This window comes from Alexandromys fortis, unplaced genomic scaffold (genome assembly GCF_014885135.2).
Source record: "Alexandromys fortis isolate MF-2015 unplaced genomic scaffold, M_Fortis_MF-2015_v1.1 scaffold_45, whole genome shotgun sequence".
NCBI lineage: Eukaryota > Metazoa > Chordata > Mammalia > Rodentia > Cricetidae > Alexandromys > Alexandromys fortis.
The window spans coordinates 12187560-12202559 of NW_026067926.1; the positions used below are offsets into that span (position 1 = coordinate 12187560).

The 15000-nt window shown below is 36.7% G+C and overlaps 1 protein-coding gene across 3 annotated transcripts in view; it reads left to right on the forward strand.

Annotated features, from left to right (window-relative positions):
• The window catches only part of LOC126502375 (fatty acyl-CoA reductase 1), a 43657-nt gene that overhangs the window by 27945 nt on the left and 712 nt on the right, over positions 1 to 15000 (forward strand). For all 3 annotated transcript variants that reach the window (XM_050143323.1, XM_050143325.1, XM_050143324.1), the window contains 7 exons: positions 2572 to 2765; positions 3607 to 3782; positions 10038 to 10217; positions 12549 to 12726; positions 13657 to 13701; positions 13819 to 13937; positions 14466 to 15000. The exon at positions 14466 to 15000 is cut by the window's right edge and continues 712 nt beyond it. In XM_050143323.1, the coding sequence (XP_049999280.1) occupies positions 2577 to 2765; positions 3607 to 3782; positions 10038 to 10217; positions 12549 to 12726; positions 13657 to 13701; positions 13819 to 13937; positions 14466 to 14571 (993 nt within the window). In that variant the 5' untranslated portion in view covers positions 2572 to 2576 and the 3' untranslated portion in view covers positions 14572 to 15000. The remainder of the gene's footprint in view (positions 1 to 2571; positions 2766 to 3606; positions 3783 to 10037; positions 10218 to 12548; positions 12727 to 13656; positions 13702 to 13818; positions 13938 to 14465) is intronic.

The window sequence follows — 15000 nt, forward strand, 5'->3', positions numbered from 1 at the left end:
AGAGTCTTCACTTTTGTGGCATTGAGTGACATGCCCATATGGCTAAACAGTCAGTAATAGCTGCCAAGGAAGAAAAAAAAAAACAAATAAAACTAAGGAGCACAGGGTGGGAGGAAGACGTTGCTATTTTGTCTTCAGAATCACCAGGGACCTCACTAAGAAAGTGACTGTTAGGCCAAGACAGGAAAGAGAGAGACATGTGACTCTCTGTCGGACAAACACTCCAGACAGGATAGCATGTGCAAAGACCCTGGGGTAGGAGCATTTGGCAGGCTTAGGTATCACAAAGAGGTGGGCATGGCTGCTGCAGCTTGAGCAAAGGGATCATAGGAGTATAAGATGGAAGAGGAAGCCAGAGCCCAGGTAGACACTTCAGCTCAAACGTGAATAAAATGAGACGCAACTGAAGGCTTCCAAACAGGGCTCAACAGTCTGAGAATAACCGGGAGAGAGTGGTACCCGGAGGACCACAGGAAGCCAGCATCTCCAGAGAGGTGGGCACTCCTTTTTTATATGCTGCTACGAGGACAGTGAGCCTTGGAAAGGACCACTGGATTTAACAGAACGGGAAGCGGGAGTGAGGCGGTAAGAGAAACACTGGAACAGAAACATCTGATTAGAGAGGAAGGGGGGCATGTGTATGCATGTGGGTTGTATAGGTGCACACACATGTGAAGGCCAGAGGTTGACACCAAGTGCTTCCCCTTATCACTTCCTATCCTGTTTGTTTGGTTGTTGGTTTTTTCAAAAAAAAAAAATAGCATTATGAAATTTGCAAGCAAATGGATGGGACTAGAAAAAAAATCATCCTGAGTGAGGTAACTTAGACCCACAAAGACAAACATGCTATGTTCTCACTCATAAGTGGACATTAACTATAAAGTAAAGGAGAATCAGACTACAACTCACAGATCCAGAGAGGCTAAGTAACAAGAAAAGCTCAAGGGGGAATGCATGGAGCCTAGGATAATCGTCATCAGAGAGGCTCCACCCATCCCATGGGAGCAGATGCGGGGACCCACAGCCAAGCATTAGGCGGAGCTTGGGAAATCCTGTGGAAGAGGGGACGAAGGCTTATAGGAGCAAGAAAACCCATAGAATCAACTAACCTGGGCTCATATGGTCAGAGCTGGAAGTGAGATCTGTGCTTCCCCTGGGTGACCTTGGGCAAACGAGTCTTTCTAAGATATATCCTGAACAGGCGGGAATATCCCCTGCCCCTTGAGGATCCTATGAGGGTTCGTGCAAGTGTCAGCACTCAGCTCCCCGCATAGAAGGGCTACCTGAGGACGTAGCCACACTTACTAGCCAATCAGCACTGTAAATCATCCAGGGGGACACTAGCCCATCCAAAGCATCTCCTCCAGGCACCAAGCCATGGTGCCCCTGGCCACCTCAGCATCCACACTTCTTGCTCTCAGTCTAAAGCCAGGAACTTAATAAGTCAAGACACAGCTCAAGGATAAATTAATTGTTCTTTCCAGGCACTTAGTTCATCTATAACAAATGAAGCCTTCCACTTCCTGCAAGACAGAACACTTTATAAAACCATGCATATATCATAGTTTCCATTTTTGAAATAATCTTTTACTTACAGAAAATTACAACAAGCAGTGCTACAAAGAAAGCTCACTATCCTTCACTCGCCTTCTGCTGATGTTTCCTCCAACCTCCCATGACCGTAATACAGTTGCCCAAACCAAGAAGACATCATTGACAAATTACTGTTTACTGTTTAAGTTACTCCTCCATGGGCCTTGCTCCAATGTTGCCAGCTTTCATCTTGTGCCCCTTTTATGATTCTGGATCCAGTCCAGAGTCCAATATCAAAATTTTTCTCAAATCTCTACTGGTTTGAGACAGTTTCTCCAAGTTTGTTTGTCTTTTGTGATTCTCTTTGTTGGAGTTTCTATTGTTGTAAAGAGACACCATGGCCACAGCATCTCTTATAAAGGAAAACATTTAATTGTGCCGGCTCACTTAGAGTTCAGAGGTTCAGTCCATTATCATCATGGCAGGAAGCAAGGCAGCATATAGGCAGACAAGGTGTTGGAGAAGAAGCTGAGCATTCTTACATCTCAACTCACAGGCAACAGGAAGTGGTCTGAGACACTGGGCAGTATCTTGAGCATATAAGACCTCAAAGCCTGTGTCCACAGTGACACACTTCCTCCAACAAAGCCACACCTCCTAATAGTGCCACTCCCTTTGGGGGCCATTTTCTTTCAAACCACCACAGTGACCGTGGCATCTGTGACGAGGACTGACTGACTGGCCAGGCATTTTGATTTAGATTTGTCTGATCTTTACTCATGTTTAGACTGAACTTGTGCGTTTTGGATAAAATCCCCCAGAAATGATGTTTGGCCTGCTCAGTGCATCACAATTGGAAACTCGTGTTGATGAATCTCAGAGCTGCTGATAAAACCTTTGACTAGAAAAAGTGAGTGAGGAGAGCACGGCGGCGGCGTAGCCATCGCTGAGGAGAGAGCGAGGCCCGAGCTTCCGCATCGAGATTTGGTGGCTGAGGAAGGGACCCAGAGACTCCTTGAACAACAAAACGAAGGCAAGTCAAAATGGTTTCAATCCCAGAATACTATGAAGGCAAGAATATCCTCCTCACAGGAGCTACTGGTTTCTTAGGGAAGGTGCTTCTGGAAAAGTTGCTGAGATCTTGTCCTAAGGTGAATTCAGTCTATGTTTTGGTGAGACAGAAAGCTGGACAGACACCGCAAGAGCGTGTGGAAGAAATCCTTAGTGGCAAGGTAAATGTGGAGGATGATAATTTGGAAGGGGACAGAGGTATATGCTTGTGTATGAAATTCGTGAAGCATTAAATTAGATGCATAGTGTATACATATTGTTTCTGTATCCCCACCCCCCATAAAGAAAATTGTAGAGAAATTGCTAAGTTCCTGCAGTATGGCAGTGAACTAGAGTGAGGAGAAGAAAACAGCTTTCTTTTATGCTAGACCAAATTTTCTAATAAGGTCTAAACTACTGTTATGATTGATATTTCAAGTATGCAACAACCAAACAGAACTACGCAGTAGCCAAATCCAGTTGATGTTTCTTTCTAAAATGTATGTTTTTTCATCCTGTGCAAGAACACGCTTTTACATTGAAATTTCTCTCTCACTTTTGTCCCCATCACTCACCTGTATGCCTACATGTTCTGTTGCTCCTTCAGGTCTCTGATTCAGTGTCATTTCCTCCAAGAACTTTCTGTAACTCCTAACTCCAGGGGATACCACATCCTCTTCTGGCCTCTGTGGGTACTGCACTCAGGTGTACAGATACCTACACATATAATTAAACAGTCTTTAAAATCTTTTACAAGAGTCAAACAATTAACTGGCAGTGTTGGAGAGTGAGGCTATCTTTGTCCAGATGTCTTCTGTTTCTTAAGCCTGTTCTGAGGCATAAGGCAATCTGAGGAGCCAGCTTGAACTCTCTGAGTCTCGACTTTATGTCTGGAAGACGAGCAATCTTTCATTCTGTGCCTCATGAAATTTAAAATAGCTTTCCTTGATGGGGAAAGAGTTTATAATAGATTTTGGGAAGTGGAAAACACTATCCTAGAATAAATATATTCCTATTTGATAGCTTTTTGACAGGTTGAGAGATGAAAATTCAGATTTTAGAGAGAAAATTATACCAATCAACAGTGAACTCACCCAACCTAAACTCGCTCTCAGTGAAGAAGATAAGGAGGTCATTATAGAATCTACCAATATCATATTCCACTGTGCAGCTACTGTAAGATTTAATGAAAATTTAAGGTAAGTACAAATACTTATTAACATTGAATTACATATGTTACAGATATAATTTTAATTCGACTTTTTAGTGAGCTTGTTTTGAAAATGTTATGAAACTGTCATATGTTAATAGTGACTGTCGGTGTTTTATTGAAGTTAGTAAAATTCTTTTATAATCATTTTGAAAATAAAAGACAGCTAGTATATGCTGACTATAAAACCTTGCCATGACTTTATAAAATAGGACAGAGGTAACGGACTAGAAGAGAGCAGAGTGTACTTGATAAGAAGCAGGAAGAGTTACTCAGCTGTGTTGGTTACCTCTTTGTGAATTGTTGTCAGACTCTTCTACACCAGCAGCTGTTTGTTTCCACTCTTCACTATGTATTCTAGAACATAATCAAAATTAAGTTCAGGTTTTGCATGCTAAGAAGTGACTTTTGACACTTCGTTTATATTTCAAAAACTCTGCTTTGGTGTCATTGTTAAGACACAAGGTAACATCAGAAATTTAATTTGAAACCAAATTTGAACTTCAGGATACATCCTGCTTCTAGTTAAACACACACACACACACACACACACACACACACACACACACAAAACCAACATTTTAAGTGATCAGTATTTTAAAAATAAAATAAAGGGCTTGAAAGATGGCTCAATGGTTAAGAGTATCGACTGATCTTCCAGAGGACCTGGGTTGATTTCCAACACCCACATGATGTCTTACAGCCATCTGTAGCTCATTATAGGGATTGGCTGTCCTCATCTGGTGTCCATTCATACTGGACACATATGTGGTACACAGACATATATGCAGGCAAAACATCCATACACATGCGCTAAAAATAAATAAATCTTTTTTGAAAAATAAATGAATATATACTTCAAATAATAGAATTTAATTCATAACACCATTATTTTTGATGGTGTGTCTAAAAGTACAATTTTATGTTAATTTTATTATATAGTCTTACACTAGTTTAAACGATAAAGCATTTGTTTTGGGGGTTCAGAACTCTCTGTGAAACCCTTCTCTTTAAAATGTTCAAAAAGTTAAGCTCTGGGAATAATTCTCATATTTTTTGAACATAAAAGTGTTAACTATTACATGATTATATTGTGTGAGAGCATAATGCCAAGCGTTTGGGTGTGTGAAGATACGATCACTGCCTCTTATAGTTCCGGGGTTGTGCTTTACAGTCTTCAAAACATGCTCATTTGTTCCTTCTGTCATAACCTTACCCAGCTTGTCCTGGGCAAATCCATTTTATTCCTGAGGCATCTGAGGCAACACCATAGAGAAAACGGAAAAAAATTTGGAGTAACACACTTTAGTTCTAGTCTTGACCTCATTGTTTATTAACTGAAGAGTTTGGACAATTATTAACCTTCTTGAATTTGAGTTTGCTTATCTGTAAATTGGCACTTCTCAGAAGACTTTTTCTGATGGATTATTTTACCTCTCAACCACAGAGTATCAGTCTGTAAGCCATTGCTTTATCACTCTCTTTTAATTCTTTTGTAAGCCAGCAGGTGAGACACTCAGGGACTGTCATGTGTTTAGAATCCAGAAGTAACAAAATAATATCATAATCAGTGTAGTATAATCTCACTTTATTAGATAGATATGCATCATGTGTATTAGGCATATATGTTTTTCTATATTGATGGTAATTGTTTTTAATTTTATGTGACTATTATTATTCCCACCATAAACATATGTTATTCTTCAAATAAAGACAAATAATATTGAAAATATATGTAAAGCAATACGTTCCATCTTAAAGAAATTTGTACCTTCATCAGTAAGAAAATTTTTTTATAATTAATTTTTTTTAATTTCATATATGTGTGCTGTATTTACATTATTTCCCTCTTGTTCTCCCACCAGCCCCTCTTCTCAAATTCATAGCCTCAGCAGAAGGGATAATAAATACATATGTACATATATGAATAAATACATAAAAACAACTTGCCAAGTCCATTTAGTGTTGCTCATATTGTATATATTTTTAGGATTTACCAGTTTGTATTGGATAACCAGTTTGGGGCTCTTGCTGGGAAAGACCAGTTCTCTCTCTTTCTTAGCTGTCATGATAGGACTCTTAGGTTTCCCCCATGGCATGTTAGCTGGTATTTTGTTCAGCCATATCACTGAGATTTCATGGGTACAACTTTCTTCTCATATATGGAAGGCATAATCTCATAGCAGACTTCCTGGTCCTCTCTTAGAATTTTTTTGCCCCTCTTTGGTGATGCTCCCTGAACCTTATGTGTAAGAGTTGATCAGAGATTGTCATTTGGGCCCTAAGCCCTGAAAATGCCTTGTTTTTAACATTTGAAATTTTCCCTTCCTTGTATATTTGCATATAAGTCTAACATGGTACTTTAAATAGTATTTTCAAGATTATGAATATAGTCCCTGATATTTGTTTGAAACAGGCTATGGTATCCCAGGCTAACCTTAATATTATGCTCTTTCTGCCTCAGCTTCCCAAGTGCTGGTATTACAGGCATATACTACTTTGCTTGTTTGTTACTGAATTTTAGTGGATGCTTTATTTTTCCTTAGAATTCATTACTATACAATGACATATTTTCCCCTAATAGTTCATGCTTTAATTATTTTCTTATTATAATCAAAAGAAATCATTTGTGTTTTCAGGGACTGGTGTATAATACTAATATACTAGTTGTGGTATAGTTCTCATTGACTTAAAGGGGGAAATTGGGTGTTTTTAAGGGGAATTTTATTAACAGAAAACATTAATTAGGATAAAACACATCAAAGAAACCTTTACCAGAAGGATCACAGTATATTACTTTTGTATTCTCCTTGGATTTATCATTAATGATAAGGATTTTTTTCATTATTACAATTTCTTATACTAGACAGACCATATTGGAAAGTCTAGATAATTTATTGTTAACTATCCCTTTGTTAAGCCATGAATGTTTACTGTTCTAGTTCTAGTCTCTACATCATAACTATTTCTGTGAAGCAAATCTAGTGTATGTTGATGTGTAAATATTAGTAGAACATTAGATTTGGGCCAGATGTTCAGAAATACTGGAAATAGCCTGAAATAGCCACCTAGGGGAAAACCATGTATAACTATAATCATTATCATCTGTTAAGCCACAGATATCACATGGTATAATTATTACTTCTGAGGGGATGCAGGAGGAGGAGAGTCACCATAACATTGTGCCTAATGCTTTGGGGTGGAACCAAGGTAAATTTGGATGTGCACCCTTTCATAAAGCCCTGGGGCATGTGCAAACTATGTTGATACAGGCCTAAATGCAGATAGTACTGAACACATCTGTTGAGTGCTGAGGAGGCAAAGTTCATTAGTTTTCAGACATGTTTTTGAAATATTGAACTGGGGAGAAATTGACAGGAATAAAGAGGTGAGAAAGGAGGAGTAAGTAATTGTGTAAGTAGTTGGTTATTCACTAGGCGGGACAGTATCAGTTGTGTATAGAGAAGAATATCAAGAGGCCAGAGGCTATCATGGGGTCAAAAACAGTCAGAAAAGAGGGAATAAACAGATTGTTTGGGGAACAGGCATGGATTTCAGCAATGGAGCAGTTCTAGATGATGAGGCCCTAGGGGAAGGTATGGAGTTGGTTTTCCAAAAGGAGTGGAAGTACAGATTAAGATAAAGGAATGGTACAGTCCTTAGACTTAAGGAAGGGCCAGTGGTGAATCCTGGTGCTTGTGTGGGCACTTTGTGGTGATAGCTTTTTTTCTAGTTCTGTCTCTGCTGTGAACTTTTTATACGTGCTCCTGTAGGGAAAGCTGCCTTTAATAAATATATTATCTGCCTTTTTCCACCTCCAAAGAAAAGAAAAAAAGAGAAAATAAAACTATAATAACTGGAAACATATTTTAAAATGTAGATTTCTTGATTGTACTTGACCCTGCCTGTCTTAAGATTTACTATTTCATAAAGCAAAACTTGAGAACTTTATTTCATTTTTCTTACTTTCTGGTCTAGCATGTAAGGGACTCAGTCTGAAGTTCAACAGAATAAAACTAGTGTCTCTATTGAGGTTAAAAGTAGCCTTGCAGATATTGTTTTAGTATGTCTGCAGGTTTGGGCTCTCAGGTACAAATAGAGTGGAGAGACTAAAGGCACAGAAGTGTGCCTCCTGAGTTATTCCTCACTTCAGTGACCTAGAATCTGTCACTATCCTCAGGACAGTGCAACAGAATACCCCTTGTGTCCTTTTTTCAAAACATCTCTCTCCCTATCCCCATTGTTTTGTAAATGTGAAAGAAAATAATGCATTCTCAATGCTCTAGTGGATAGTATCCTCTCTGTGAAAGGTCTTTTGCTAGATTTCAATTTGAACAGATGTTTTTTTCTCCTTAGTTGAGATTTGGGAAGATCATAAGACCCCTACCTTAGTTTCATTAAAAACATTTTTTTCCTCCATAGAATCTCAGATGTAATTAAAAGAAATAAAGTCTTAAGAGATCTTTATTTATTTAGATTTTCCCTTTTATGAGTTACTCCTTGTTTCTGGTGACCCAGAACTTCTTGTCCTGTCCTCAGGAGCTTGTAATAAAATATTCTCAGTATACCTCTTCTTAAACAATATCCTCCTTGTCCCCGTTCTTTTTAAACAGATAGTTATCAAAGTATTGCTGTACAGTCAGATAGACTGAATTCTACCTGTGACGTATTTTTTCTTAAACACTGACAAAATGAGCATTTTGCAGAGTGCTCAGTGCCATTTTCATTTTTATAAAAAAATTTCACACCTGATGTAATGATACATGTTTGTAATCCCAACATTCAAGAGGTGGAGGTAGGAGGATCATAAAACAGGTTCATCCTAGACAACATAGGGAGTTGGAGTTCCAGGCCAGCCCTGGGCTACATAGCCCTACCTTAAAAAGGCCTCCCCTCAAAGCTCATTGGATCTATGTTTAAGCATGCATTGTTTTTACATAGTTATTAATGTTAATTTAATAATTTCACCTTTTAAATTTAGCATAGAAATAACTTACATGTTTCTAATGTTTTTCATGGTTATACTTTTAGTCACTACGTGATTCTGTAATATTGATACATAACAATTTGTGTAATTTTCACTTGCCATAAAAAATGTTTTTCTTGTTTGAAAAATTAGGCTTTGGGTGACTTTTTGCTCTGAAATTTAGGTTACTAAATTAACAAATGCATACTTCCTGTAATTACTGGCACTTTGTCCTAGTTTCTTTTAGGTCAGTTGTATGAATTTGTAGTTGTAATAAGACTAATAATACTCTATGCCAGTTTTACCACTCAGTAGTGTTGAGTATTTCAACCTGTCTCCATCCCCCTACTTTTATAGTCTGTTTGTTGGTGTATGTGCAGGTGTGTGTACACATGTGTGTGGAAACCAGAGGACAAATTAAGGGTAGGATTCCTTGAATGCTGTTCACTGTTTTTACTTCATTCATTCATTCATTCATTTACTTGTTTATTTGTTTATTTATTTGAGATTGAATGTGTCACTGGTTTGGGACTTACTCTGTATGTTTATCATGCACAATGCATGTGGAATGACTAAAGTATTATGTTTATGACCTCACATAACTTTTCTTGTATTGAGAATGTTTTAAAAATGTATAATTTTCATTATTCTGGTATGTTATTTTTTTAGTTCAATTACTATGTTGTATAATAGACCTTTTGATGGACCATTAAAAAAATGCTACGAATCAAGTTGTATAGAAAAAAACTTTCCACCATTTGCTTATCTTAATACTCACAGGCAGTTTTGAGATGGTGTTAAGAATAGCAGATACTAAATGCTTATAATGCTTACAAGTTATTTTTTTCATTTAGTCGTTCCCAGTTCTGGTGGGAGATTCTATTACTGTTTCATTTACAGGTGAGGAAGCTGAGGGTAGGGTGCTTGTGTAACTTAGCATTTTAGCTAACAAGAAAGCTATACCCGGGTCTGAGCCCAGCCTGATTCTATAGCTTTGTTCATAATCCTGTTTTACATCACAGTGTATGCTTTGTTTTTCAAATCCTATATTGGAGATTATTTTATTATTGGAAGATTCATGCATAGTTATTAAAATTAATGTTCTTCATACTAAAATGAAACACACCAACTCAGAGCTAACAGAGAAATTGCAAATTACCGAAAACCATGTTTCTTTGTCTGTACTTACCTACTGAAATTCAGATTTGGTTTTTAAATACGTTAAAGGGAAAAAAAACACATAGATTTCTAAGTTCTCATTGTCTCTTTCTTTTGCAGAGATGCTGTTCAGTTAAATGTGATTGCTACACGACAGCTTATTCTCCTCGCACAGCAAATGAAGAATCTGGAAGTGTTCATGCATGTGTCAACAGCATATGCCTACTGCAATCGAAAGCATATCGATGAAGTGGTTTATCCTCCCCCTGTAGATCCCAAGAAGCTGATTGATTCTTTAGAGTACGTTTGAATTCATACACATTGCTTTTAGTCTTAAGATTTTGGATTCAAGTTTATCTTTTTTCCCTCTCTCTGTGCTATCTACACACATGTGCATGCATGTATTTATCTCTTACTGTATTCAATAGCTGCTTATTTTCTGCCCAGTACAGGGTTCTGTCTGTTGGTGAGGTAATTGTAGAATTTTCCCTTTGAGTCAGGTAATGATTGGAGGAAGGTCTCTGAATAATTTATCTCTGTGTTAGAAGCTTTGTTTTTTAGGTAGTCATTTCTAGCTCCTATGGAGACCAGAGACCAATGGCTGCTAACCCCAAGGTTCTAAAGAACTCCCTCTCCTGCAATGTACATTACATAAAAAGAGACTTTATTTTTTAGGAGAATCAGAGGAATTGTAGTCCTTTAATTCATACTCCTAGTGTTACCATCTTTCTAAGGACAGGGATTCCTAGCAGCAATTCTTACATGAACAATATTTGTATTTGATAAATGTAGATGATTATGTGAAATGTATATAACACAATCTAGCCTTCAGTTGCTTTTTGGTCTGACTTTCTTACCTTATGAAGAAGTTTTTTTTGGACTACAATTATAGAAGCATTCCAACAGCCATTACATCTTTACATATTTGTTTTCAAACAGTATCTCTATGGGCTTTTTTTCTTACAATGTTTGTTTTTTCTCAGTCCCATCTTTCCTCATAGATAATTCCATTTACTTTTGATTCCCACCATCCCTGAAATAAGCACATGTGACCTTTTAAGAAAGGGTTTTCATGGAAATGGATTGTAAGAAAATCAGTACCATAGATGACTGAGACATTTCTTGTGAGACTCAGTTTCATTGATGTTCTTAAATATATACCTCATTTCATCATAGCTCAATAAAAGTGTTTGTGATTTTGGAGAAAAGTGATGTTAATGAAGCTTATTACTTTTTGGCTTTTTAGTCTTGGCTTATACATGTATCTAAGGAAATGAGAAGACCTTGTAACCTAAATCTTTTTTCTCCTTTCCTGGCTTTCAAAGGAATCTGTCTAGTCTAGTAAATGATTTGTGAACTTGCTGTGTAAACTCAGTAGAAGTAAGGTTTAGTGGCCTGAGTCTTTCTTCAGTGTTTTTATTTGTTTGTTTTTTTGTTTTTAGGTGGGGCAGGGAGCTTATTTTCCCATCTGTCAACTACCTATCCTACCCAGTTTTTAAAACTCAGTCTCTGTTGTAGTTTTTTCTCAAACTGGATAGCTATTTGCCTGTAGTTTAATGTTCTTACTCTTCCACATACACAAAGTACTTCCATATGTGGGAGCATTTTAAGCTTCTCTAGTTATTTTTATCATCAGATTGTAACAATATACAGAATCTATTTGAGTGCTTAGTAGACATAAAGGACAAGTTTCTAGAAACAAGGGCATAGCACCTTAGAGAAAAATAAGGAAAGATGATTGACGTCACCTGTTTGGTCATGGTCCTTTTTACAGGTGATCTTCAGAGATGGTAAGGTCAGTTAAGAGATGACTGAATTGTAGGTTGTTAATTGAATTTTCATAACAGGCTTTAATATTTTTATTATTAATCATAGTATTTGTTAATCTTTATTGGGGATATATAATCCCAGTGATTCATCTTAACTATTTAGATTATTAGACATTTTATATTAAATGTGAATATATGTAAATAGCAAATGTGTATATTTAACCTGTTACTCTATTAGATGGTAATACATATATATGTACTTTCTAATGAAACATTTGAGACACCTGATCTATTTTGGAATTTATTTGGACTTTGGAAAGGAACTCTGACTTAAGTACTATATAATAGTACTTAATTACTTCATTTTCGTTTTTGGTAGCATCCCCGATCAAAGACACACAAAATATTGAATGTTTAAACTGCTTGATAATTTCTAAAGACCCTTAATTGGTTCAGGTCAGTTGAGTTTGCTATCTAAATATGATTTATGAAAGATCTATTGGTTCTTATTTGATATAGGAGTTGGAGATAGTAGACCTATGTTTCATATTTAAAGACACTACCTTTTTTTCCCTGTTAGTAAAAGTTATTGTATGGCACATGCCTTTAATCCCAGCACTTGGAAGGCAGAAGCAGGAGAATTTTTGAGTTCAAGGTGAGCCTGATCTACGGAGCAAGTTTCAGGACATTCAGGCCTACACAGAGAAAACCCTATTTAAAAAAAAAAAAAAAGCAAGAAAAGGGTTATTGTGCAACTGTTTAAATCAGGGCAACAGATAGGTTTGTGCAAAGTTCAATTAAGTAGGTTTTTAATCTGTGATAAAATATTTGGATTTTTTAATGTAATTTCTTTGTTTGCCAGATGGATGGATGATGGCCTAGTAAATGATATCACACCAAAATTGATAGGCGACAGACCTAATACATACATCTACACCAAGGCATTGGCAGAATATGTTGTACAACAAGAAGGAGCAAAGCTAAATGTTGCCATTGTAAGGCCATCGATTGTTGGTGCCAGTTGGAAAGAACCTTTTCCAGTAAGCTCTTTAAAGTTGTTAAGTAATTGGGATTTAGAGTTTTAAGTTCTAACTGTATAAAGAGTAGGCATATGACTTAAGAGTTGTGTTATATGCTGAATGTGCTCTACTGTACAGAGCTGATGAGCATAGAAAAAGATATATTACTCACGCCTTTATCTCTAAGGTGCTTCTGAGTGTATGGAATGTAGAGTAACAGTTTTAATTTCTAGCCAAAAATCAAATCAAAAGTTCTGACATTGTGTCTTCAGTAAAGGAGACCACGATTTCATCTGTTTTCATTGCCAAAAGAAAGTTATGTAAAGTATATCTTTCTATGTGTAGATTACAAAGCTAAGAAAAGCATAAGAGATTTCTTTGGTAACTTGCTACTACTAAGCAGGAAAAAAACAGTGTTAGGATACTTTTAAATCCTTAAAATAAGAGAAGGCAGAAACAAACGCCAGAAAGTAAGCTGATTCAGGAAAAACAAAAACAAAAAGCCCAATGTCTGTATAAATAGCAGTAAGTGATAGCCTGTCTTTTGTTGTTTTGATAATTATTCTGTTTTCTTCTGATTTACTAAGTTTAAGGAACACGTATTATTTTCTCTTAATCAAGATACTGTGTTAATAAATAGTATAAAATCAAAGGTGTACGGGCTTAATTTAGGAAAAGCTATGGAAAGTATACAGTATTTTTTCCCCTTTGTGGAGATTTAGCAGAGGTAGATAATAATTTAAAGATACTTTGGTTTAGTCATTTATTACACTAGAGGAAACTCTTGGGACATTTTTGGGTACTAAGACCACTATTTTTCATGGAATGTAGATCTTTCTTAGGCTTTGGGAGAAAACGACAAAGTGTGTTTGGAGTTAGCACTTTCAAAATATAAATCTACTTTGATAGTAGTTTTAACCTCTTTTTTTTTCCTTCAATTTTTGACATTAGGGATGGATTGATAACTTTAATGGACCAAGTGGTCTCTTCATTGCGGTAAATAAACTTTTTGATTTACTTCTTTGATTAAAAATTCTTGTATCTTTATACTTATGTCTATGTATATGTGTTTTGGCTATGTATCTGAATGTATTGTTTTTAATTTCAAAAAAGGCTGGGAAAGGAATTCTTCGAACAATGCGTGCCTCCAACAATGCCCTTGCAGATCTTGTTCCTGTAGATGTAGTGGTCAACACAAGCCTTGCTGCAGCCTGGTATTCTGGAGTTAATAGGTATATGAGGCAACGATATTGCTTATTAACTGTGGTAACTGAGAGGGAAAAGGAGCTTAATCCCTTAGTCCTGATTGTGTCATGTTAGTAAAGTGTTCTATTAGGATATAGGAAATACCACTGTCTGTTCTAGTTGCTGAGCAGTGGAAGCAGTACCATATGGAACCATCAGTGGTAAGAAAGAATTAATGATTCACAGACTTTACAGGTGTGTGTGGGGGGGGTGGATGGATGGGGGTCCTGAATGATGATTTAAGCCAAACTAAAATAGTATAAACAAGAGATGTTTTTTGTATGTCAACCATGGCACACTAGAGCAGCTGTAATATTCTCTGAGCATCCTTTTATGGTAATAATAGTATTTGTAACTAAAGCCTAAACATTTAAGAAATAATCCCTTAGGGTGCTTTTTGTATAATATAGAATAGGTACCCAGCATCATCATGTCTTCCTGCTTTGATAGTACATAAGACTTAGGATACTTTTGACTTCTCTTATGTTTCTTTGCTTTCATCTTTGTCTTTGCAGACCAAGAAACATCATGGTGTGTAATCGCACAACAGGCAGCACTAATCCTTTCCACTGGGGGGAAGTTGGTATGATTTTATCTATGTTTTTGAATGTTAGAACGTAAAGCATTCACTGACTTTTTTAAATGAGGTATTGGGGCCACTGAGTTACAAAGTTATTCTTATTTTAGTTACTGTTTTAGAATAACTACCAATCCTGCCTTGTGGACACCTTCAATGTTTCACAATGTAAGAATAGCCTGATGTATGTCTCCATTCACCTAGTGAGACCCTAGCTGTTCTCTTGTCATCTGCAACACTCTCATAGACTACCTATGGCTTAAATGAGTACACTCAGGTCTTACGTTGCCAGTCTGTAGGTAATATTTACACCTATAAGAGTAGGTTTATCAGTTGGTCCCCAGAGTTTTAAATGAAGGAGTTAGGAAGTAGGATACTTTTTGCCAGACTACATTCTACCAAAGTAAAAGATCTATAACAAGTAGAACATTTGTTAACTAGCTCTAAAATAGGCTAGTAAAACTTGAAGATGA